Here is a 24,842-nt window from a genome sequence, read left to right on the forward strand (position 1 = left end):
GAGAATACTTACCTGTGCCCAAAGCTGTTTGGCTCGCATCACCCGGGGATTCGCAAAGTGCCTTATACCCCAATTAAGCCATTCGAGTGCTTGAATTTACTTGGATATTAAACCGAGCCTGTAGCATACAATAGTAACTAGCAGTCAACAAGACCCTGATAACTCCATTATAAGCGGCCTAGTCGACGGCAGCACATAGAGACAAATACTTGTCGCGCCATTTATATAGCTATGGCGGGACGAAAACTAGGTCGCTGTCGCCTATGAGTCTGTCATCTTTAATTGAAGACAAGATGGGTCCCATGCCTTTGAATGGAGTGGCAACTTCTGTGGACATTTATTTGTTATCAAGAATGTTTGCCTCCGTATTGTCCATGTGGTAGCTCACGACACAAGCCGTCGATGCTTGGTAGTTATTTCATTTGACACCAGGGTGGTTGAATATTCGGAATACTAGTCGCTAGATCTGGTTGTAACCCCTCTAAAGGACCCTACTCGTTCTCCATCACCAACCATGAACTCATGGCTTCACTTGCCAAGGTCTTGTTCCAGCGCCCCAAAGCCACCGAGAGCCATCTGCGAAGTCCATGTGGTTTTCTTACCTGAATGACGGGGCCGCTCCTGTTATCTTTCATATCATGCCCATTCACATGATCAAAATCAATCCCGAGCTGAGCACCAACTGTTAGTTTCGGATTGCGCGCTCAGCTCGAGCTCCTCAATTCCATACTGACGTCATCGCCATTGCCACAATGTCACAGCCGGGACTTCAAAGAGCATGATCGTGCTGACAGCTGACGGAGCTTCAGGTCCGTAGACAGAGATATTTTTCGTCCACTAGAAATATGGAACATGAACCGCGACTACTTCAGAGACAAGGTCCGGAGAAAGCGCCAGCTCATTGTCAGCAATTCGAAAGTGGACGCGAGCGAGGCAGGTTGAGGCTGATCGGAGTGGAACAAGGTCAATGCTACATCGTATATAACCGCCGAGTCTAGGTGCTAGGCGCAGGACAAGCGTACTGTGTGAATGGTCAGCCGCACCGCAGATCATGGCTGTCAAGAAATACTTTGCTCTACGCCATGACGAGGAAGGTGTTATACCTGATTGACTTTCCAAGAGTAAGACTTTGGGGAAGATGACTCCGTGGCAAGGGGACTCATGGGACAGTCACCCGTCTCATTCACCCTATGAGTGTTTGAATGGAGCCTGCAATGTGTCCATGATAGAAACCCCACATCACAAGACATTGTATAGAAAAGATAACCATACGGTGCACGTGAATGCGGGGGCTCCAAAGGTGGGCATGGCTAGATGAGGCGCCATGCATCAACGTGATAACGTCTCTGGCACTTTGTTGTTTTGAGTAACGGTCGCGAGTAGGACGTGTGCGAAACCATACTAATAACTTCCTCTCCACCATCTAGAATAGGTACTATAGTCTGCTATCATGGGTCAGTTACCTTGAAAAGCAGTGCGCGCCAAAGGTATAACCATACCTCTTTGAGTGCTGATACCGAGCTGCTCAGCCACATTGACATATCCCTCACGTGTGATCTTGCCGCCTTTCTTGATGTTCTTGATCATGTCATCATCACCCTGCCATATACTACGGCAGTATGGACAAGTCACATCGCTTGAGCCATAGCTGCCGCGACGTTTGGTCGCAGCCCAAGTCTCGAAACATTGCTTGTGTATGTTTTGACCGCAAGCTGCGCGGCACCACACAATCGTGTCTTTGTTATCAGATTCGAGCTCGCAGAAGCAGATGGGGCAGTCGCCGTCGATGGGCTTGCGATTCTTGTCCTTGGAATCGTCGGCTTGGGGATCGATGGGCGGAGCCTTGTCGAAGATCTCATTGAGTTCACTGGGGACCAAAGCCAGTTGGTATGTGTGTTCGAATTTGGCGCGGAGGACTCGCGACATGACCTAGCTATGGTCAGAATTATCCAGCAAAGATGGAACAGGTCTGAGGAAGGACGCACATAAAGCCAGTGTTTGCATTGATTTCCCTTCATGGAGTGCGGGCAACTACACGACGGGGTCTGGCCGATCTTAACGGTGTATACATTACCAGTAGAGCCAGTCAACTCAACCTCCTCCTCGGGCGCATCTGGGATACCGCATCGCCGCCGCTCGAGAACGTAGAAGCGCTGTGTTGTTGCTCGATGGTACACCTCGTGGAAGCTTTGAGGTGGTTTCGATCGGTATCGGCGCAGTCGCTTCTCGCCGGTACTCGTGCCGACCGTGTTGGGCTTCTTCACTTTGCGAGACGATGGGGATGAAAATAGTGCATCGTCAGAGGTATCAGCTTTTCGTTTGCGCGCCGACGAGGGCGTCGCCGTTGCCGACTTCGTTGTGGAGCTTCCGGCGGGCTTAGAACGGCTGGAGACGGAGCGGGTCGCAGCCGTCGACATCGAGGCGCGGGGTCCCGCCATTAGGATCGATCGGTGTGGCGAAAGCGTACACACAATGGGCGTTGATGAGGGGCACTTCTCAGTGAACGGGGGACGGGAGTCGCTCGCAGACAAATCGCTGGTGTTCAGTTAAGCTAGGTCGATGATGGAAAAAGACTGTGAGGATAATTCTAAAATAATGCGAAGTTTCGCAAACTTTAGTGATTATCACATTGATTGACAAGAACCTGATTGACCTTAGTGGCAAGAGCGGCTGCCCCTGACCTAGGTAGCTACCTTAACTTCCCCCTCTAAATGGACGACGGCGGGGGAGAACCTCGATGACGACATGCACGGACCTTGGGTGCCACACGCCCAACACACGAGATCATGTGATTGGCATCCCAGACCAAGTCAGGTGACTGAACGCTGCCGGATTCGAAAGGAGCCCTGACGAGAGTCTCGGTCTCGAAACATTGCTTTCCTTAATGAGTTGCCGCCGTGATTATCTTCACAACAGGTTTAACACCTCCTCCTCATGGCTGCGCGCCGTTTTCTTCCTGTCAAAGAGGAAAGGCATCTCTTTGAGGGTCAGCCCCTTTGGCTCGACCCACTCGAAATAGACATGAAGCCAGATCAGAGTGTTCCACGAAGCAGTGGCAACGACTGAAGGGAACCAACGGCCCAGCACGAGAAACACAGACGCAGTGCCAAAGATCGGACAGATGTCGCAGCCGTTTCCGCCACTTAGGTTCCCGCAGAAGTCTGCGCCAGCCCCATGCTGATTCCAATGATCGGGCGCACGCCCGGCAATAAAATTCCAATGTTGACAATCTGCGCCAGCGACGACGGCTCAAATCATGTCGGCAATGGCTGCCGCGTAAAGCCCCACTTTGCGCCCTCTCTTGTTGATGAGAATGCCGGTGAAGGGCAGGACGAGGAGAGCCCCTAGGAATGTTGCGCAGGTATTGACAGCCGTTGTGGCCGTTGTGAGCTCGAAGTACCTCTGATAGCAGATTATTACGTTGAGAGATCCTAACAAGGACCCATCATACGCAGTGGTGACTGAGAAGACGACGCAAACTGAGACGGCCAACGCTGTGGTCATGCTCATCTGCAGGGAGGTGAAGGGTGACTTTTGTTGTAACGGGGACGCTCGAAGGCGATCTTGGATTGCAAATCATCGTCTTCTTGACTTTGAACCCGACAAGTTGACGTTGCTCTGTTATGAGAATCGCTGGACACGCAACGCACTCAAGTCGCCGCCTAGCCTCACATAACGCAATCAAGTTCATATCACTTCCTGCAAGGTGTCGGTCGGAAATATGATGGCTTTGGTGAAAGCCGAGCCGCTCGAGCCCATGCAAATCTGCCGCAGAAAATAGGGTTACGCGCTCGACCACTTGATGCTTCCCTCAAAAGTTTGAGGATAGGAACGTAGACATCGTGTGCAACTTATTTTTCATTGTCTATCAGATACCTGCCTAGTATCTCGATTAAACCTGAGTTGTCAACGCACGAATGCCTAATCGATAACCTCAATCTCAGAGGATTATGAAGTGTGGGTAGAGAAATGCCATTCAATCATGCAGAGAAGTGGATTCCTTTCGATGAGAACCAGACTTTATTCAACTATGGTCGAGTGAAATATTTGCTGGAACCAATCATCAAAATCTTCAGAGGGGTCGCCAGACATCGTGAAATGCTCTTCCGGAACGTCAAACTGTCCGAGACCAGCCGTGGAAGAATCAAGTATAAACCAATCGGTCTTGAACCTAGCCGCAATTTCCTCAAAGTTGATAGCATCAGGCCTAGCAGCAAGCGTCCGATCAGAAAACGACTCTATGCCTCCCACCTCGGAGAAGATGGCATCAATAAGCACCACGCCACGGTGTGCTAGGATATCACTCGTCGTCCGGCCCAGGAGGTGCTCTCGCGCGTCGCGAATCGCGTCGAGGTAACCTTCTTGTCGGTTGTCTCTTTCTTTGCTCTGATCGCATATGACCTCGAACGAGAGGATGATGGCAGCGGTGATGCTGAAGGCGACGTGCGTCCAGAGCGAGACTTCGCCTGATTCTACGATGCTCTTGTGCTCGCGTAGGATGGTGACCGCTGCTGCGACGCAGGTACGGCGCGTGTGGACGTAGGAGTCAGATTGGAACGAGAGGAAGAGGAATGGTCGGTGGATCATGACAATCTGGCGGAATTGATTAGCATCACCGCGATATATCTGAGGGTTCGTTAGGGTCTGATCGAACCTTTTCAGCGGCGGTAATGGCTAGACTCTGACGTGCAACCCCAAGCCAGGCATACTGGCCCTCAAGCAGCTCATCCTTCTGCAGAAGAAAACGCGGTATTGATTGGACCTTCTCTCTCATCTTTTGGTCCATCTTGAGAACATGGGCATACTGCTCTCTTGCTGGCTTCTGGGCTCTCAGGGGTCCCATACCATCCGCGAGCTCGGGCATCAGCTGCGCAATACCACCCAAGACACGAGTATACGTGCTTACCGTCAGTACTTCATCTGGTGCTTCTATCAGGTCCGCATCGTTGGAATTTCTGGGGAAAGAAGTGGAGTAGTGAGACGGATTAATGCCATATGAGTCGGTAAAGGGGATTGCAAAGTGGTCTTGGATGACCATCTGGAGCCAGACCCTACGACCGACTTCTCTTTGCAGAGTATCATCCCATATTTCATCTGGAGTCTGCAAGTCGAGGCTGCATTTAGTGATTTTATGAATTCCCAGGCACTCGGCAATTCGAATCGCAGCGCTGAATAAGGTAGCGTTGAGTTGACTGAGCCCAAGATTGTGAGCTACTTCGGTTGAGATGACGATGGCTTGGATGGAGTAGATTGAAACATTTTGCAGGAAATGAGCCTTGTAGAGAGTGTCGACCATGAAGTTGAATAACTCTTGAGGCGAACAGCCCGGTAGAGTGAGCGGGTATGCATCGCGATGTTTCCAGCTATTCTGCCAACTCAGGAGCGACGAGGAGAGCACCGCGCTATACAGCGCAAGCCACTGTGGCTGGTCGTATACGCCGGTTGCCCAGAACACGGTGCACTGCTGCAGGAAAGTCGGGCAGTGTAAGGAGTTGTGGTGCCATGCTATGTGCTCCAGGTGAAACGAGATGAGTATTTCGGCTGTGACTCTCTCGGGGAGGAGGGCAAGAGATGGAACAGTATGATCAGGTAGTCCGAGGGACGGCGACAGACCTGTTGTTGAGGTTGTGATGGTGGGATCTCTTCTTTGATGGCAATTGCAGTGTAGATGAGGATAGCAGTTTCCATAGCTCCTACCCCATGCCATGTGCTCTAACGCAGTCACCGTGAGCGAACTGCGAGCTTTAGAATGTGAACCTGTGGCTTCGTCTTGTCCCGAGTCATCTTCTAGCCCACTCCCGGACTCAACAAGATTAGCTATCCGTGTGTTCTCAGTGAGTTGCCCCGAACCAGACCGTAGACCCTCCAGTCTAGCTGCCACCAAATCGGCTGCCCTCCTCGCCGAAGTGGGATCGTTGCTCTGAAGCATGCTGCGCAGAGTCTCGAGAAACTCAATCTCGACACTATGGCGAACGGCGTTGCGCCTGAGGTGAACGACTTCGCGGTCGCAATGGAGCCCTAGACGACTGCATCTTGCGCATGGAATCTCTTTGTTGCACTTTCTCTTCTTCCTAGTACACTCTATGGGCGGTGGCACTGTGTCAGGACTGTAGGCCGAGCGGCTTTCTGGCTGGGGATAGATCACGAACCGCGACACGCGAGGGATTGGCGCTGCGACAAACGCGCTGACATGCTATGTGCTCAAGATCGACCCTCCAAAAATTAGCAATTGCACATACGATTGCTGTCCTGTTGCTGCATGGGAAACAAGATTATTTGTGTTGGCAACATAGACAAGTTGGGGCGCGCTCGGAGAACTCAGACAATCAATCATGGCTGGAAATGACTTGTTGAGATTACATAAGCGGATTTGACTCGACAACAGACCAGCACAATACCCGAGCAAAATCGTCGGAAATGATCCAAAGGTCTTTCTTCAATTGCTGGCGAAGGTTGACAAGATGAATATCGGTAGAAAATCTCTTGTTATGGCTTGCCCACTTTGTATTGCGGCTACCAAGAATGTTCACCACCGATTTGACCGCCATAAGCACAAGTAGCATGGGGATTTCCCATGATCAAGATGTTTTACCACCAAGGTTTACTGCTATGGAAAATGAAGTATCTTTTTCTGTGCATCGTTATAGATCAGGGTTGTGTCAATCCTTATGACTTCGCCACCAGTTGTGTTCTAGGCTTCATCGAGACTATAGAAATCGAAATGGTCAGCATCGGCCCTTCAATTAACATCCAAAGGTTCCACTCACATGTCCCTTGCTTTCAATCCAATTGCAGCTCCCTGCTGCGAAGCCGGCTCAACCATGATGTAATCTTTGATGATGCCCGTCCCGTTCCGTAGAGCATCAACCTGCTCGTCGCTGCAGGTGCTCGGGTCAAGGATGTAACAGAAATCTTCGTACTGCGGCGGAATCTCGTTCTTGATTCCAAATGTATCGGCAGGCCCCTCGGTGGCATAAGTCAGGTTCGTCGCGGTATCAACAAGGCCTGTCGCGATGTCCTTGTTGAAGAGAGCGCGGTTGAAGATTTGATACGCGGATTCCGGCTGATACGACGGCACGGCGTGTCCGGCCTGGTAGACTCGGATGAATGACAAGTTGCCATATTGCCGAACCTGGCCGCCTTCGTAAGTAACATTGGTCTGCAGAGGCTCGTAGCCCGCATTGGCAAAGTTCTCTTGGTCTGCCCAGGGAATCGCCAGCGCCACTTGCTCTCCGCCGATCCAGTTGCATGCGAAGTCGCGGTCGCCGAACATGAGAGAGACCTTGATGCCGCTGTGCAGGAGGTAGGCGATATCTTCGATCCAGCCTGGCCGGGGGTAGTCTCCGATACTGCGGAAAGCGGAGGACGACGCGCTTGAGCTACCTGTCCAGTTCAAGGGAACCCCGAGGGCAGATTGGACGTAGGGCTGATTCAGATATCCGGCTGTGAAGGGGGGCGGGAACAGCGTTGGGTCGATCTGTGTTACGTCGTAGTAGTCGCGGCCCGAGACATCGAGATAGGGGTCGCGAACATTTTCCGTGCAGTATGTTTCCGCGTCTTGACAGACACTGTTCACGGTCGCGTTGATGCCGATATTATCTGGGTCATAGACTGCAGAGATTTCACGACAGGCATCAATCCTGTCACGGCAGCCTCCTTCCGCGTAGTAAGCATCGACCATACCCTGATATACCGTCTCGTTGACCGTTTGTATGCCATACGTGTTGTTGAACGCCATCTCCGGATATGAGGGCCACTGCACTTGGCGATCAATGCACCCGTTAACGATGAGGAGTGTGTCCAGCTTCAAGGTGTATTTCTCGCCTTCGGTACCATCCCAGGTGCCGTTCGCGATCTTTTCATTCTGCTCCTGAAAGTAGGCGGCAAAGGCGGGTCCGTACCGGCCTCCATAGGACTGCGTTGCAATGCTGATGCGGTCGTCGTTGGGGTGATAACCCGGGAACTCCTGAAACCATACCTGGGCGAAGTGCCATAGGGCAATAGCTGCATTGCGACTACCAAAGCTCGTCGTGTTCCTTCCGCCGCTGGCCAATGTGCCGGTCTGGAAAGTGACATTCTGTGCTGGGATTGGGGATGAGGCGTTCAGAGTTTGGGTGCTTCCGAGGAGGTTCCTGGTCACGTTTCGCAGTGAATCGTATGAGAAGCCGACTTGAACTGGCTGATCAATGTACAACATGTTGACTAAAAAAGAGTGTCTGAGCAATGAACCAGATTTCAATTGATTGTGAGAAAGGGCTCTCACCTTTGTTATTCCAAGACCACTCACTAGGTCTTGTCGAGTTTGAGTCCGGATTGATATAGCATGGTCCATTCTCATTGAATAGTCCAGGCATCGAAGAGCTGCCGGGACCGCCGTTCATCCATATAGAGAGTGGTGCGTTCTCTGGATCCTCCTTGGCCTCAAAAAACCAGAAGAATGTGTTGATCTCAAAATCTTGCTCCTGGCCAACGCCCTCGAGGGTTCCCGGCGGAAGTTTGATGTATCCAGCATAGGATTTCACACTTTCAGTCTCCTCGCACAGACCGGGCTAGATATGTGGATCACGTCAGCTCCTATTCCCGCCAATGTGCTTGCTTCCACCTTGCCTCTTTGTAACTAATCTGGATGCCTTCATCGAACTTCGACTTCAAGACCGTAACCCCCTGAGGCGCTGGTGGAAATTGAGCGAATGAGTGCGGAGTGAGTGCCGCGGCAAGGGCGATGAACGACAGTCGATTCCTCATTACGAAGACACCAAAAGAGGACCGGATAAAATATGAAAGTAGTCACTAAAAAGAGGCTCCTGTTCTCGAAGACATCGTTCAGTGACTTCCGGCACAGCTTCGATATATATCATTTGATCTTCCCCGCTCGTCAGCACCTTCCTACTTGGGTACACTCTACGCCAGTGAATCATTATCTTCTTGATGCTTGTGCAAGTCGTACCGCCAAGACAGCCGTATCGAATCTTTTCGGAAGCCGATTTGGTTGAGCGACAAAGTAGCAGGGGCTGGGATGCGGGGTCGATGGTAATACCGGCGAGGGCCAAGACTCAAATGGAGGACCAGTTCAGTCTTAGTTTGCACAACGCGAAGAGTTGGCCAATGAAGGCAATGATGCCATGGACGATTCCCGCTTTGAATGCACCGTCGTTGAGGGAAGGTTCCTATCATTAATTGCGGTTGAATGAGTAACCAGGGGTTCAATCTCCTCAGCAGCTACCGGGTTTTTTTTTTTCTTTTTTTCCTTTTTTGGTTTTTTTTGCGGAAGTGCACCAAGAATTGTCTTGGAAGCTGACCGAAGCTAGCGTTGGTTATCATGTGTCGTGACGGCAGCTACCCTGCTCGGAGTCGAGGCATACTGCCACTGCATCCATTCATTTCGCCGTCATTGAGAAGGAATTGTTTTCCAGCACGTTGTTTAGGCGGAATGGACTGCTGCCACTGTATTAAACCTTACTAACAGGGGACGGTTACCGCACGTTCCGGAACGTTCGGAGTGATCAAAGCTAGAACACATGACTTGCACCTTGCGACCTAGGTGGGGCCATGTCTGAACTCGCTGGAGTGAACAGTCGACCGTGTGGGGTGCGTTCCCCTGGAGTCGGAGAGGCGGAGAGGAAAGCCGGGCGGGGCATCGGAAGGAAGAAGCGGGCACCAGGCAGGTGCTCTGGCAGAGCCTCATGGTGTCCGAATTGTCCTAGGATATGCCGTGACACTTCGGCTCCTTATCCGCTTGACACCGTCTATCTCGCCGAGATTCTAACTTCCGATGGCGACATTCCCGTGAGGATGACGCCGTCGAATCGGGTCTCAGGGTTCCCCGCAGAAAGACAACTGATGCGGCATGACGCCTTCTCAGCGCAAGATGGGCAAACCGAGTAAACTGCTTGCTAGCCACTGAGATTCAGAGATTGACGCATTTTCTCAATGCGTCCGCAGAAAGAGGAGAGCGTCTTACAAATGCAATACCGATTCACCGAATCTAAATGCAGTGATTGGTTCCTATTGCCGAAGCAGCGCCAGTTGTTCCAAGAGTTCTCCTCAGATGAGACTTCCGCTTGAATTCGTCATCCAATGGTCTCCACAGCAGAATGTTTGAGTCAAGGCGACGTCTGATGACCCAATCGAAATCAATAAGGGACGATATAAACACCTGTGACTCCTTTTTCTTTTTTGACGCTAAGAGTAATTTACCATAAGGGTCAGATCAAGTCCAAGGAATCGTCACAATGGCCGCGGCTGATGTTCAAGCCCCATTCTACCCAGGCCCTCCGGGCCAACCGGACATTGGATATGCCCCTGATTATGGCAGCTTTGTCGCCAGAACAAAGCGACGCCAAGAGCAGGAGAATCTCGACAAGTATTTGCCTACAGGCTTCCCGCAGAAACTAGAGTCGAAGCTGGTATGGGATGGAAATACCTTGGCTCAGCACTACGACTGGAACTACGTCTTGACAGACGCTGATAGGAAAGAAATTGATGATGCTCTCGGGCACTTCAAGTGTACGTGAATCATCTCATCAGCATGTCGCATAAGACCTCGGTGCATTTTCTAATTTCAAGCACAGCCTCGGAAAAGCCACTTGGAGACATCAGTCAGGAGACATTTCCCTTACTACACCTTCACAAAACTCTGCGTGAGATCTCGGAAGAGATTCACAACGGTCACGGCATCAAGGTCATACGTGGCGTTCCAGTAACAAAGTATACTCGCGAAGAAAACGTCATCATCTACGCCGGAATCTCCTCCCACGTGGCTCCGATCCGCGGCAGACAAGACAACCAGTTCCAAGGCGAGCCTGCAGACGTTGTTCTGGCACATATTAAAGACCTCACTAAGATAGTTGACCCCCATAAGATTGGAGCACCGGCCTATACGACTGACAAGCAAGTCTTCCACACCGACTCGGGTGATGTAATTGCGCTCTTTGCACTCGGCGAAGCCGCTGAAGGTGGTCAGAGCTACCTCTCGAGCAGTTGGCATGTGTACAACGAGCTGGCTAGGACAAGGCCCGATTTGATCCGCACCTTGGCTGAGCCTTGGAATGCCGACGAGTAAGTTATGTCCTGGAAGAGGAACTGATTTGCTGCTGACCTCCATACGAAGGTTCGGAAAGGACGGTAGATCATATAGCACCAGGCCCTTGCTTCATCACCAGCCAGCAGCAGACGGTAAGCCCGAGCGCTTGATCATTCAATATGCCAGACGCAGCTTCACGGGCTACTGGGGTTTGCCACGGTCCTCCGACATACCCCCCATCACCGAAGCGCAGGCCGAGGCTCTCGACGCGCTACACTTCCTCGCCGAAAAATATGCCGCCCACTTGAACTTTCATCAAGGCGACATCCAGTATGCCAACAATCTGAGCATATTCCACGCCCGTGGAGGCTTCATAGATTCTGAGGAAAAGCAGTAAGTGATGTTAGGGGTCTAAATAGGTATTCGCAAGCTGATGTAGATAGGCGGCATTTGATCAGACTATGGCTCCGGGATCCTGAGCACGCATGGAAGACGCCTAATGCCTTGCGGGAGCGGTGGGATCGTGTGTACTCGGGTGTCACGCCTGAGAAGTCCGTGTTTCCTCTAGAGCCTCAGATTCGCAGTGCCAGTCGAGGAGAATTCAAGCCTGACGAGAAGGCAGCGCCGACTTTATGATGCGACGTCGGATACCTTACAGTCTTTAGCGTAGCACCTCAAATCAAGACTAGTGTACTTGGGCAACGAAACTTTAAACAACCTTACGATACTTTTGCTGTTTGCTTTGCAAATCTATTACAGGAGGTTCTTAGCAAGTTCCAGTTTTACTGAGATTTGAGGAGTTTGCCGAAAAACCCATCTAAAAACTCAATATTCGCACGATAATAGAAGTGCGCAGATTGAAGCCGTTGACTTGCGAGTAAGCTAAAGGTGACAACTTTCGCACAGAAGACACGGAAGAGTTGTAATAAAGTGAAGTTATGTAGAAGATGTCGTGAAGTGGGCGTGCCGGTGTGAAATGATGCATGCAAGAGGTAGTCTTCAATACCTGGGGAGTAATCACTCTGGTTTCATAGTCACGAAGCCAAATGCGAGTGACTGACTCTTTAATTATCGCGGGCAGCATTTGCGGAACGGGCGAAGCTGCGTAGGGTTCCCGCCGGTGCAAGCTTACCAAACGATCCGGAACCGTTTTCCAGCCGCAGTTGCCCAAAAATGGACATGACCAAATTCTGGCAACCACTGCAAGTGACCAGAAAAGGCGATTCTCAAAAAAGAAGGCAGCTCAACTTGGACTAGCCCGGCAAAATTTGGCGCTCGCATTTGCTCCGCCGTGGGCCTTTCCGCACGTTGCATCCCGGAAGCACCCCACAAGACGATCGGCCGGCTCGCCGGAACCTGCCACCGCTACCCGGACGACACCACGGCACCCCGGCATCCGTCCTATTGCGGGGGTGCGCCTTCACTCCGCCGACATGCCTAACTATTAGATGCGCTAGTCAGGACGACGACTGCAAGTACGTATGTTGCTGACGATCGGGGCTGGGTGCGTAAGTCCGTGACCCCTATCCCCATGCATAAAGCACAGCGGCTTTGGTATCGTCTTTGGGTATTGCCAAGTTCGGCATGGTGTATTATTCGGATCATCGTCAACTGTTGCTAGCTTTAGCTAAACAAGGGTCGGTTATTTGGATCTACACCCACTTCGCAAGGTCGGCAAGCTGGGCCTACGATTGGCACATGTCTGTTGAAGTGAACAGGTCGGAGGGCTTCGGGCATAATTACTAGTCTACCACATCAACTTATCTTTTAAGAGAGACTAGCTCTATGAATAGCTTGTTAGATGCCCGCAAAGTGCAAGCGCACTACACTGCCGCGTCAGCTGAATGGTGCAGATCACAGCCTCAGGCAAGATAGTCATGTAGACAACGTGGTCAATCGCCAAGTGTTCTGGCCTAGGTAGAGTCAAGCATGGCTCAACGCGATATTATCACGCACGATATGCAGTCTGCTTCCTTTCGCATATGCGATTACAGTTAATCCGAAGCAGATGAGCAGAGTCCGTCGGGATTATCAGCAACTTACAGGGTGGCGAAGTCGATCTCGACATACTTTGGAAAGACCTTGCTCGACGTGAGACTATGTTGCACTGCGGTTGCCAAGCCGAGACTGAGGGCCATGGTGAATCACCAGAAATCCCATAATTGTGCTTTCTCTGGGCGTTGATGGATACTTAAATGTAACAGAACTGCAGCGCGGCGTTCCCTTCATTACAATCTCGTGTATGTACACTTTTGCACGGTGGTTTTATGCTTCTCTGGAAATTATCCAGAAAGCACACATTGATATCATGATACAAGCAATATCAAGTGAACAGATTGTATCAAGCTGTCGAGTTCCCTGTTCCTGTTGCAATATAGACAACAAGGCGCCATGTTCCGCGACCAGCAGTGAGTAAATGGCTGGAAGAGTATCAATCCCAGTCAATCTAGAAAAATTTATATAGACCCTTGCATTGCCAGGGATAATGCGATGAAAAAAGCAGTTTGCACGTGACAAGGCTCGTTGAAATGTCTCTGAGGAAAGCAAGACCCGTCTGATTGGTTCGCCGACGCCGTGACTATGTATGTCATTGGGTGTATCAGTCGAGCTGAGTTCACGAGATCATGAAACTAATGAGGGCGCATGGCTGTGGCATATAGGACGGGTATCGTATCAGAAATTGATATTTGAACCAGCTTTCACTCCTTCATTCGATCGGACTGACTGACTTATTGAATTGGATGTTGCTTCAAAGTCCATACGCTGTTCCTAGTTGATTACAGGCAAAAGCACTGCCTAACCGAGACTTGAATGTAAGTGTTGACACAAACTAAAATCATCTATTACCAATCCAGTTGAAGTTGAATCAGCTCTTCTCAACTTCAAAGCTTGATGTCCTCAAATGACATCAAAGTATGATCATGCACAAATCTGGTCCGAATCTGGCAACGCAATGTTCTACTTGATACACAATGAGGGCTCTCGATGAAGTTGAATAGATGTCAACTCGACATTCATTCAAGTTGGATTTTCTCACGCAGTCTCTAGAGTGATTAAACTTTTTGAGTAGGCGCGAACTGGTTGGTAAGTTCTTTTAGTGAAAACGATGCTAATGACAATTTCTCAACTCGACTGAGTTCATGAAAGGAATACCTCGAACTATCAATTTGTAGTTGCAGAGCCTTGATTCAAGTCAAAGGCTAGTGACGAATGCATGCAGACAAGGTATTGAGGTATGCCTTCATTCCTCATGAGCCTGTGAAGTGGGTCAGCGAAAACTCATTCTGACAATCTAATCTTCGTTGGATTCATGCACCAACGGCTCAATCGCTGGTATTGATCACTAATCATACGAAATGATTAATGGACCTCATGACGGCATGACGTCTTGTGTCATTGAGATTGCCCCAAACTGCCCATTCAACAAGTATTCTTGCCACAACATTTCTTAGGATTACAAGGAATGCCTAGACGTATTAGTGATTACCCTGACGCTTTTGCAACTAGTAGTTTTGGATCTATTATACTATTTAATCTTGGAAAGGCCATGTCAGGACCTCCTACCATTAAAGGCATTAGGAAGTTACCAAAACCTCCAATTAAGTGTACTTCAATTTTAGTCGCTCAGATTTATTTGCTTATGGCAGACATCACCCATTCAGAGTTTCTAGAGATGGAGGTATTGAGGGTGCACGTGATGATGAGGCTCAAGTAACCCCTCGCCAATCGATCTTTCTGCGCACTGCACGACTTGCCAGTTCACCATTGCATAACTTTGGACAAATGAAAGTCACCAAGGCCAGTCATGCCTGCGTCAAGAATGCAAACCATATTGCCTCACTGTCAAGGCAGAGATTGCGAGATAGCTGGACAGCCCATCCTCGGCATGCCTTACACCCGAAGGTTGCCTTGCGAGATGGTGCGCACTTGGTTCGCCAGGAACCGAATTCATGGTGTTCAGCCCTTTGTGGCTAAGTCAGAAACTCAGACCCCATTAATTATGCATGGTACTTTGCTGTGACTGGTCAAATTGCGATGCATCTTATTCATCCCTGTGGAATTGTGTCACTACAATTGGTCGGCATGACGGAATCTCACCTGCAGCTGTCAGCGAGTTCGTTGGCAAACTCCATCGACATGCAAACCCATCGCACAATTCATAAATCGATCCATTCCAATGTCCGTTGTGCCGCAAACCGTTTGCATACATGTATGTTTACGCCAGACCGCTTTCCCCTCTCACGCTGCCCCCGCCTCCCGAGTTCTCGTCACATTGACCGGTGCCACTGTACGCCGACTACATCGCTGATAGTTCGTCCGGACGGGTCGACTTGACCGCCGTCGCAATGCCTGAACAGCCGACTGCCGAGCAATGGGAGAAGCACAGGCCCCTCATTACCAAATTATATACCACCAGAACCCTCAAGCACATCAAAGATGAGCTGTATAAAAGACATGGATTCTATGCGACGTAAGATTATCTTCAGTTGTCTCGGGCCTTTGGTATCTGTACAGTGCTAAGGAAACGTGTACAGAGAGCGCATGTATAAAGGACGCTTCAAGACCTGGGGCATCGGGAAAAACAAGAAGCGCAAGCCCTTTGAGGCATCACTACCCAGAGACGTTGACCAGGGGTCGAATCTTGCCGCCGCACCTCCTAGCGATATCTCAAGCCCTACCTCTCCAATCGAACCACCCGCTTTCTTCTCGCCAGCACTAACGCCATGTGCGTCTCCTCACGAAGCTCATCAAGTCTTTGACACGCGCTCGACGACGTATGTCGAGACCCCACGCCCAGGGACCCTTCCACCGACACCGGCCACGTATGGATACAGATCCCCATTTGAAGTAAACCAGAAAGAAGCTGGCATGACCCCTGACATGCTTTGCAAAGAGATCGTGACATTAGCGACGTTGATCCTCTCGAAGCTCGTTCCAGGGCGGCCGCCGACTATGGCGTGGGACGACTGTACCCCCACAGACGACCATCTCGCGATTTACCGCACGCTTCAAAAGGAGCTTAAGCACGAAAGTTACCTGAGAGGTTGCCTTGTGAACAATCCATCAGTTGCAGTCAAGTCGCGAATGAACGACCATGTCAATGAGCTGTTGAAGTCATTTCACCCTGCGGTACCAATTGGCATTTTGAGCTCATTCAACCAATCATCTGATACTGCAGCCATTAACGAGTTGGTGCGCTGCTTGGTGACATCCTCAATGGTCATCCTACCGAGAGACCACGAGTTTGTCCAATTAGCGCAGAGAGTAGAACAACTCCTCACAAACACTCTGTTCCCAGAATTTAAAGCCTGCATGGAACGCATTTGCGATGATCTGCAAGCCAACGTGCTCAAAGTCCTTGGCAGATGGAGTTTGGTGATGATTTACCTGATTTTCGTCCTGAACGCCAAAAAGGCAAAAGATGAACAGCAGACGGATCCCAAGATCCTGAATATGGCATTGGAGCGGTACACACACGTACAGTGCTCCTACTCAGATGACCCGAAGCTTATTGTTCAATTTGGACACTTCATCCTAGGCTACTGCGTCCTCGTCGCCTCAGAAGTAGAGCTTGCAACTGGCGTGCGCGATATGGCAGAGCAATGCTACGACCGCGCTGAGGCGTACCTTTTGGAGCGGGAGTCTTCGCCAAACTCCAGATACGCAGATATCCAAGATGCAAAGTCCCATTTCGGAAAAGCATGTGCCGTTCTGGCGGACTGTCGCTACGCTCAGGGCTCGCAGCAAGCGGACAAGATGCTTCGTGACGAGATCCACGACTCGTCGCGGAGACTTCTGCTCATGTCGATAGGGTGTCACGTCGATACGGACATGGCGACGATGGCGCAGTTTGAGCGGCAGAAGAAGAAGCTTGAGGGGTGGTGCAAAGATGCGGGTGATTTGGAAAGGCAGAAACAACTGGATTGTATTCGTGACCTCATACTGGGAAACGAGCAACGGCCAAACGATGGTCCTCTTCTCCCTAGATTGAAGGTATTAGCTGGAAATTGAAGTGCGAAGTGGAGAAGAGATGAAGAGAAGGTCACAAGCCGCGGGCAAAAGCCTGGCAAGAGATGGGGTTGGAGAGGAGGATTTCGTTGAGGTCAGTCCGAATCATGATGAAACATCCGCAAAATGTTGTCATTGTGGGAACTTAGCGATGCATATATGTGTACCGCAGTTTGTGTTCTTGATAAGGCGTGGGCTGGGGCAGTCGAAGATTCACGAATTGGCCCGGTCCACTGTTTGGACCAAGCAATCAGTCGCAGATTTGCGGATAAGTGGGCTACGTTGTACGTCATGTCGTCTCTTTTCTGCGTTGATCCATCTTGGTGTGGAAACCAACAGTGGTCGGTGAGACTCGGTGAGCCTGACCATACCCACCGAAACTCAGCGACCCAAAAAGCCGGACGAAAATGTCCGAAAGCTGATCTCATTATTGCGTCTGGGCGGCTCTGTGGCGACCAGATCTCCAATTCTCGCCCACTCAACACTGGAGCCTGCAGGCATGAGTCTTTGGGTTGCGTTTACCTTTGGCTAATTCCTCGTTTCCGCCGTTGTCCCTCGTCACTGGTCAGTTCACATCTTCCATCGGCCCTTCAAACATTTACTTCACTCAACTCGCAGAAAAGTGGCTCAGTTATTTCATTCCTTGTAACGTTGATGTAATCTGAAAGTGACATCATACGCACTTCAGCTGGAATAATCATGGCAATGTCGATGCGGCAGATTCAATACTTAAGCGTATAATGACTGCCGAAGGATATGAGCTTTTCGGATCCTTCTATTAACACAATCTTAATAACAAGGCTTAGGATTAACCATCACCAACGAACCATCGCCAACTCCAAATTCAACCAATCACAAGCTTAGTCCATACCTTGCAACACTTCAACCAATCACAATGTCAGTCAACCGTAACGTTGAGTCCATCAACAACAAGCAGGGCGAATTCCACCCCAGCGTCCCTCGCTCAGAGCCCCTCACAACCAAAGGCGTAAGTTATCAACCCCAATCCTACACATTCGTAATTACTTCTTCTGTCTGACCAACCAATAGCACGCCCCGGGCACCAAAGTCGGCAACGACGCATACCCCGAGTTCCACGCCCAAGCATACCCCGCCGGCACAGCACCCAGAGAAAACACCTTTCAGCCCCAGAACGCGCAAGAGATCCCCGGTCAGGCCCTGAACCCCGAGGCTACCACGTATACGGCCGCGCACGATTTTCCCGGTGCCACGAGCGGGGACGTTCACACTGGGTTGGGTAAGCCTGTGCAGGGCCAGACCAGCGCCGAGCTGCACGGGGCTAACCTCGGTCGCCGTGACAAGGAGAGCGCCGGGCTTGAGGGAGTTGGAGCTTCTGGCAAAGATAACTTTAGGGAGCGGCGTTTGGATGTTGACCAGGAGCCCGACACTCGTGGCAAGACGAAGAATGCATCGAATGTTCTCGGCGCGGAAGAGAGATTGCCTGTGTCGGCTGAAGAGGTTGCCAGCGAGCGTCGATAAGTTAGAGACTTCTTGTACTAGTACCATAATGTCACGAGCATGAATGATGTTCTCACGAGTTTGGGGGGGAAAGAGTGATTTGGTCCGAATTGTAAACATTCACGCCCGTTTATTGCATGTTCTAAGTGCATCCGCTATCCCTGATCCTCCTAAACACCCTAGTAGCCTTACTCGTAATGCATCTTGATTCCAGTGTTCTAACCCAAATACACTACGAGAGAAGAAAATCGCGCCAATTTCCAAAGCTCCATCAGTTCACAAAGATGACGAGGTGTGTCACCATCTAAATGGATCGGTTCTTGGTCTTGCTGGCGTTGGAAGGCGCAGTCTTCTTGAGGGTGAGGACGATCTTGTCTTCAGTGGTGTCGCTGGTGTCGTTCCACTTGAGAGAGTAGATGCCGTTGATGGAGCTGGGGGTCGCATACCACAGAGACTCCATGCCGCCAGAGGAGGCCTCGACGAAAATGAAGGAACCGTAGAAGACGAAGCCGCTGGTCTGGCGGTCGGAAGAAGATGAGTTGGAGCTGAGGAAGCCGACGTCGTGATCCGAAGAGCCCTCGGCGGGGATGGAGAAGGTGAGGTTGGACCAGGTGGGAGGGGAGGTGGAGTTGAGAGCCGTAGTGTTCGGGGCTCCGAGCCAGCCGTTGTTGTCGGTGGGGGTGACTATCAAATACATTAGTTTCTTATTGAATACCAAACCGAAAGATAATGGACATACAGATCACCGGGGCGGCGTTGGAGTCGTTGAACTTGGTGTGGTCACCAAAGTAAGCGTCGCCTAGTCACAATCGTGTTAGTCTAGAGCTTTCTTAGGGGGGGTTTTCGCAACCCGGGCTGGACGGGTTATCAACAAAAGAGAGACAGGAAGAGAATGATGGCAAAGTTCTGAATAGAACTCTTTCAACCCTCTTAAAAGATAAAATTTCTTGAACCAGCCTTACTACCTCCTGCAGAGAACATGGACAGGCCGCCGATTCCTTGGCCGTAGGCGTAGACCTGGAAAGGGCTGGTGTTATCGCTGGCAACAGCGCGGGGTTCCGAAGGAGCCGCAACCGCAAGAGCGGCGAACGACAGCAGGATAGTGCCGAAGAATTGCATTTTTGCGTATGGGTTTGTTAAGTTGTGTTTCGGAACGAAAGGAGTTGTGATGGAGTAAACGACTGGATGAGACTGTAAGGAGACTCGATGGGGGAAAACGATGGACTGAATGAGAGTGATCGTGATGAAAGGAACCGGAGTGGTGGGGGGGCCGGGAAAGTGAAGCTGGAGAGGGGATGGAGTTGGTTAAATAAAAGTGCGGTAAATCGATGCCGTTCGGATGATCCGCCGCAAGCCGCCCTGGTCGGCATGTCATGACTTGCGACTTTACGTGCAAATTTTCGGGCTACGCTACCGCGGCACCACAACTCATCCAAGTCAGGTAGCAAAGGCCCGAAGACGGTTCCTGTTGGCCATGGTTGCAAGGGAAACTTTGGTTTCCAAAACAGGCTGCAATCAACAAATCACTGCGCGGATGCGGAATAGGCGCGTTGACTCTTGAGGCTCCGACTCCACCGTGTTGATCACAGTGGAGGCACAATCAACCCCATCAACCACAGTAGTGTAATTGAGACCATCACAACCTCCTTGAGGCATCGGTCATTGCCGTTCGGCATCCAGTCAAGCTTTTGCCGCGAGATTGGACGGAAACGACCATTGGCCATTCAGATCCAGCGGGAGCGCCGTTGTCGTTTACTTGCGGCTAGGGCCATCCCGGGAGGGGCGCCTGTCAACCGGGGTTTTCAGAGTTCTCGTTTCGGTATGTGGGATGAACAGGGGCCCGTGATAGGGCCCGGGATCTGTGGATACTGATTCCCGGGGTGAGCTTGATATATAGCAGGGATACTATAGGTCTGGCCCATCACATCGCATCCATCATCGTCACAAAAGGGGGATGGTGTCGCCATGGGACCACGTAAGGAGAGGAGGCTGCGCAAGGGACCACGAACTCCTCCTCTCCCGACCTGCAGTGTAACCAACCCACTCAAGGCCATCTACATAGATTGATAGTCCTCGCAGACGGCCACCCGCGAGGCTCAAGCTATGTCGCACAGACGTTCCCCTTCCGCAAAGCGGAGCCGGAAGTTTCTAAATCAGGAGCGATCTGGTGGAGCTCATCGGCCGGCTTGGCTCTCCGGAGTGCCTCCCACCCTCCCGACATGTCGGGCAGACCGGCCACCCAAGTCTGACGGCTCTACCGACGGCACACCGGCCCTTGATCATCCCCCTTCACATCCACTTGATAAACCCATTACGCCTGTCGACAAGTTGAGTTGCCGTGCCTTGCGAGGCTGCAGTGGAGCACAACACCCTACCAACCCCAGCTTCCCCTGACCTATGCCTCGCATAGAGGAAATAAGACTCAGCTGCTTGCGAGTCAGCCCAACTGCGGTTCGTTTTACACGTACCACCTTACGACCCCCGTACAGCCCGCGCATGGATCTCAAAGGGGTCAGTCTCAGGTTAACCCCTTCGGGCCTTCATCGACATGGGAATTATCGTGAAATCATCCGCATCCAAAATGTTTTTCCTTCGCTGAATCTCGAGCCGGACTAGCCTTTGCATTGACGATCTTTAACCTACTGGGGCAAGTGCGAGCTGTGGCTCCAGTGGATAGCTTCGGGATGCCCATGGTATCGTCAGATTCGGTTCAAGCGGCTCCAAAGAAACAGGACCGATAGACGACTTCTGTCATTGTGGACCGAATGAGGAAACACCTGCAGGGTAAACACACCCAAGTTCAATGGGGAAATAGAGTTTTTAGCATCCGTTGACTATCGCGCTTCCCGTGAGCCGCCCGTGAAGCCGACATTGCGTTGCGGGCTCACAAGAATACTTAAGCTATAGACATCCGTTGCTTGTTTGATGCTATTCTCACTCACTCCTCATCCAGCACAGTATTGGCTGCGCTTCCATTCGCTTTCGTCTTTCTCTCCCTCACTCCCTCTCCAGTCCTTCCAACTTGTGTCATATAGTCTTTCTTTCAGCCTTCTCTTGGCACACACAATCACTACATCATCATGTTCAAGTCTATCTTCATGGCCGGTGCCCTTGCGGGCTCCATGGCCTCTGCCTTGCCCGGCTTCGGCGCCCTCTCCGATGGCCCCGAGGCCCAACTCTTTCCTCGCGCTACCTGCAGCGGCAACACTGCTAGCACAAGAAGCGAGTGGTGCGACTACTCCGTCGACACCGACTACTGGACCGAGGCGCCCGACACCGGTGTCACTCGCGAGTACTACCTTGAGCTGACCGACGTCACCGTCGCTCCCGATGGAGTCTCCCGCTCCGCCATGGCCGTCAACGGCTCCATTCCGGGCCCGACCATCTTCGCCGACTGGGGTGATACCGTCGTCGTTCACGTCACCAACTCTCTGACGACTTCCAACAACGGTACCAGCATTCACTTCCACGGCATTCGCCAGAACTACACCAACCAGAACGACGGCGTCAGCTCCATCACTCAGTGCCCCACGGCCCCCAATGACACCATCACCTACACCTGGAGAGCTCTGCAGTATGGTTCTACCTGGTACCACTCCCACTTCGCCCTTCAGGCGTGGCAGGGTATCTTTGGCGGCATCATCATCAACGGCCCCGCCACTGCCAACTACGACGAGGACCTCGGCATGATGTTCCTCAACGACTGGGATCACCAGACCGTCGACGAGCTCTACTCCACTGCCGAGACCTCCGGCCCGCCAACCCTTGACAACGGTCTCATTAACGGTACCAACGTCTACGGCGACGACGACTCCACCACTCAGACCGGCTACCGCTACAACGTCACCTGGACCTCCGGCACCTCTTACCGTCTGAGACTGGTCAACGCCGCCGTCGACACCCACTGGAAGTTCATGATTGACAACCACACCATGGAGGTCATCGCTTCCGACCTGGTTCCCATCACCCCCTACAACGCCACCGTCCTCGACATCGGCATGGGCCAGCGCTACGACATCATCGTCACTGCCGACCAGGCCGACGTCGCCGACAACTTCTGGATCCGCGCCATTCCCCAGTCCGCCTGCTCCGACAACGACAGCACAGACAACATCAAGGGTATCATCTCCTACACCGGCACCATCACCACCCCCACCACCAGCGCCTACTCCTACACCGACTCCTGCGACGACGAGACGGACAACATCTCCCCCTACGTCTCCAAGACTGTCGACAGCGCCAACTGGGATGAGCTCGAGAGCGCCTCCGTCAGCAAGAACACCGCCGGCCTCTTCAAGTGGTACCTCAACAGCACCTCCATGCTCGTCGACTGGGCCAACCCGACCCTTGAGTCCGTCATCAACGGCAACACCACCTGGGAGGACGACGACGCCGTCATCCAGCTCGACGAGGCCAACCAGTGGGTCTACTTTGTCATCGAGACCACCCTCGCCGTCCCCCACCCCATTCATCTCCACGGCCACGACTTCTTCATCCTCGCACAGGGCTCCGGAACCTACTCCAGCTCCATCACCCTCAACACTAGCAACCCGCCCCGTCGCGATACCGCTATGCTTCCCTCCTCTGGATACCTCGTCATGGCTTGGGAGACTGATAACCCGGGCGCCTGGCTCATGCACTGCCACATTGGCTGGCACACGTCCGAGGGTTTCTCGATGCAGTTTGTCGAGCGCTACAGCGAGATTGCTGCCATCACTGACAACTCTACCCTCACCGACACTTGCGACACCTGGACCACCTTCCAGGAGGAGTACTCCATCGAGCAGGAGGACTCTGGTGTCTAAATGGTTTATGAGGAACATCTACAGTACAGCATAATCATTGGGTAGACTAGCATCGGGTTAGCGGTTTCCTTGAGTCTTGAGATAAAGGGGCGGGTTGGCGAATAGGGTTTCAATTTGTGTATTGCATAGTTCAAGTTCCATCCATACACGAAAAAGGAAATATTTATATCTTGACCACGTTTAAAATTTTGATTGTTAGTGAAAATTGATTGTTGGATTGTCTTTGGAGCTATTTTGTGGTCTGAATCCTTACGATGTAATGGAGCATTCTAATATCGAGCCTACTAACCATCGTGATATTCACAGTTTGCCTTGTGAATGATCTATCCTAGCCCCCTGACATGACTATTGGACACTTAAAGTCAGTCAACGGGTGTCATGAAGCTCCGTTTTTCTTGATATATCATCGGCAAAAAGGTCGTCATTTTCTATGTACGGCGTGCTCCTGCCGTCATCTATATTTACATTAACACTTAGTATAAAGCAGGAATAATAATTTTACGCAACTCATTTGGTTCACAGATAGCTTGCAGATAGGTCTCTTGGTATTGGCTTCACGTTTTCTAATAGTGATATTGTAGGGTCTTGCTCGCAATATTTTCGATTTCTGCCGAAAGACTCGAAAATGGCGAGCTCTCAATTGTGAATCACCGGAGGTGGGCATAGGAAAATTATCCAAGTAACCGCAATAGGAGTAGGTGATTATTTTAATATTCAAAAACTTACTGGGCTTTTCGCTCAAGTTCAACATGTTTGTTCAAGCCTATCAAGTGGGCTTCACTAAACAGCTCTCATGTGAATAATGCCTTCTTATTTGGTAGTTGATTATGAGTTTTTTGTATTCTTTTCAGAATACATTTGGTATTAAACAACTGCAAATATATTTTCTCTATATATAGTCCTTTGATTCCAAGTATAGACTTTGAATACATTTTACTTTCTACTGATCTCCAGGAGTATCATACTCATGACTAAGATTCCATAAGTTCCTGCTTCAAACTACAAACAAAGAGTTTCCTCCAGTTTCCTCCAGTATTTGAAAAACTCAATGACCAGGCTTTTATTCTTTGAAATGGCCGAATGAAATACCATAAGATGTACTCGATTTTGCACGATTGCTACCTAGGGTATTCATAAAGGTTGGCCTGAAGAGCTTGGCTGTTTGAGGTCTGGGAAACGCATTTAAGTTCATCTAAACCCTCAGCTAATTCCAGAAACGCTTGTACGATTTATCACTAGCACGAAAGTTGCTATCTACCTCAGCCCACGAGTCTTCCACTGTTGTTTCTTGTTCAAGTTATTTGTACTTGCGGACGTAAGGCTTTATTCTTCAGCATGTTCCTCTCAGCACTGCAGCAGCAGATCCACCTCTCAAGTTCCACCCAACTCCATGCTTGCATCGTGACGGTAGCCTTGTCCCCACGGAATCTTTTCAGAGCCTCTTCACGTGAACCTCCTGCGTTTCAGCATAGTTACGACTGCATTTTAGGGACGCTATTCCTCCGGCGTCGTTTCCCTCTACCCCA

General features: G+C 51.0%; 8 protein-coding genes across 8 annotated transcripts; 4 read left to right on the top strand and 4 right to left on the bottom strand.

The window, feature by feature from the left end:
• Nucleotides 1-1,075: 1,075 nt before the first annotated feature.
• On the bottom strand, nt 1,076-2,438 carry N0V96_005517 (uncharacterized protein; the record flags this gene model as incomplete). The annotated part of the gene is made up of 3 exons (XM_065757421.1): nt 1,076-1,111; nt 1,495-1,867; nt 2,038-2,438. 3 exons carry the CDS (start codon nt 2,436-2,438, stop codon nt 1,076-1,078), a joined length of 810 nt encoding a protein of 269 aa, XP_065613764.1.
• A 1,582-nt stretch (nt 2,439-4,020) lies between these two features.
• N0V96_005518 (uncharacterized protein) lies at nt 4,021-4,995 on the bottom strand (the record flags this gene model as incomplete). Its single annotated transcript, XM_065757422.1, has 3 exons — nt 4,021-4,593; nt 4,655-4,929; nt 4,983-4,995. 3 exons carry the CDS (start codon nt 4,993-4,995, stop codon nt 4,021-4,023), a joined length of 861 nt encoding a protein of 286 aa, XP_065613765.1.
• Nucleotides 4,996-6,763: 1,768 nt separating this feature from the next.
• Nucleotides 6,764-8,197, bottom strand: N0V96_005519 (uncharacterized protein; the record flags this gene model as incomplete). The annotated part of the gene is made up of 1 exon (XM_053195665.2): nt 6,764-8,197. The coding sequence occupies one exon, from the start codon at nt 8,195-8,197 to the stop codon at nt 6,764-6,766; it is 1,434 nt and encodes a 477-aa protein (XP_053047004.2).
• Nucleotides 8,198-10,232: 2,035 nt separating this feature from the next.
• N0V96_005520 (uncharacterized protein) lies at nt 10,233-11,659 on the top strand (the record flags this gene model as incomplete). The annotated part of the gene is made up of 4 exons (XM_065757423.1): nt 10,233-10,506; nt 10,572-11,058; nt 11,111-11,416; nt 11,467-11,659. The coding sequence occupies 4 exons, from the start codon at nt 10,233-10,235 to the stop codon at nt 11,657-11,659; spliced, it is 1,260 nt and encodes a 419-aa protein (XP_065613766.1).
• A 4,088-nt stretch (nt 11,660-15,747) lies between these two features.
• Nucleotides 15,748-17,035, top strand: N0V96_005521 (uncharacterized protein; the record flags this gene model as incomplete). Its single annotated transcript, XM_065757424.1, has 2 exons — nt 15,748-15,753; nt 15,881-17,035. The coding sequence occupies 2 exons, from the start codon at nt 15,748-15,750 to the stop codon at nt 17,033-17,035; spliced, it is 1,161 nt and encodes a 386-aa protein (XP_065613767.1).
• Nucleotides 17,036-17,927: 892 nt separating this feature from the next.
• N0V96_005522 (uncharacterized protein) lies at nt 17,928-18,532 on the top strand (the record flags this gene model as incomplete). The annotated part of the gene is made up of 2 exons (XM_053195662.1): nt 17,928-18,020; nt 18,083-18,532. The coding sequence occupies 2 exons, from the start codon at nt 17,928-17,930 to the stop codon at nt 18,530-18,532; spliced, it is 543 nt and encodes a 180-aa protein (XP_053047001.1).
• Nucleotides 18,533-18,815: 283 nt separating this feature from the next.
• Nucleotides 18,816-19,630, bottom strand: N0V96_005523 (uncharacterized protein; the record flags this gene model as incomplete). Its single annotated transcript, XM_065757425.1, has 3 exons — nt 18,816-19,195; nt 19,251-19,310; nt 19,477-19,630. The coding sequence occupies 3 exons, from the start codon at nt 19,628-19,630 to the stop codon at nt 18,816-18,818; spliced, it is 594 nt and encodes a 197-aa protein (XP_065613768.1).
• Nucleotides 19,631-21,591: 1,961 nt separating this feature from the next.
• N0V96_005524 (uncharacterized protein) lies at nt 21,592-23,316 on the top strand (the record flags this gene model as incomplete). The annotated part of the gene is made up of 1 exon (XM_053195660.1): nt 21,592-23,316. The coding sequence occupies one exon, from the start codon at nt 21,592-21,594 to the stop codon at nt 23,314-23,316; it is 1,725 nt and encodes a 574-aa protein (XP_053046999.1).
• Nucleotides 23,317-24,842: the final 1,526 nt, after the last annotated feature.

This window comes from Colletotrichum fioriniae (assembly GCF_027942845.1).
Source record: "Colletotrichum fioriniae strain IMI 355084 chromosome Unknown scaffold_6, whole genome shotgun sequence".
In the NCBI taxonomy this organism is placed as follows: Eukaryota; Fungi; Ascomycota; class Sordariomycetes; order Glomerellales; family Glomerellaceae; genus Colletotrichum; species Colletotrichum fioriniae.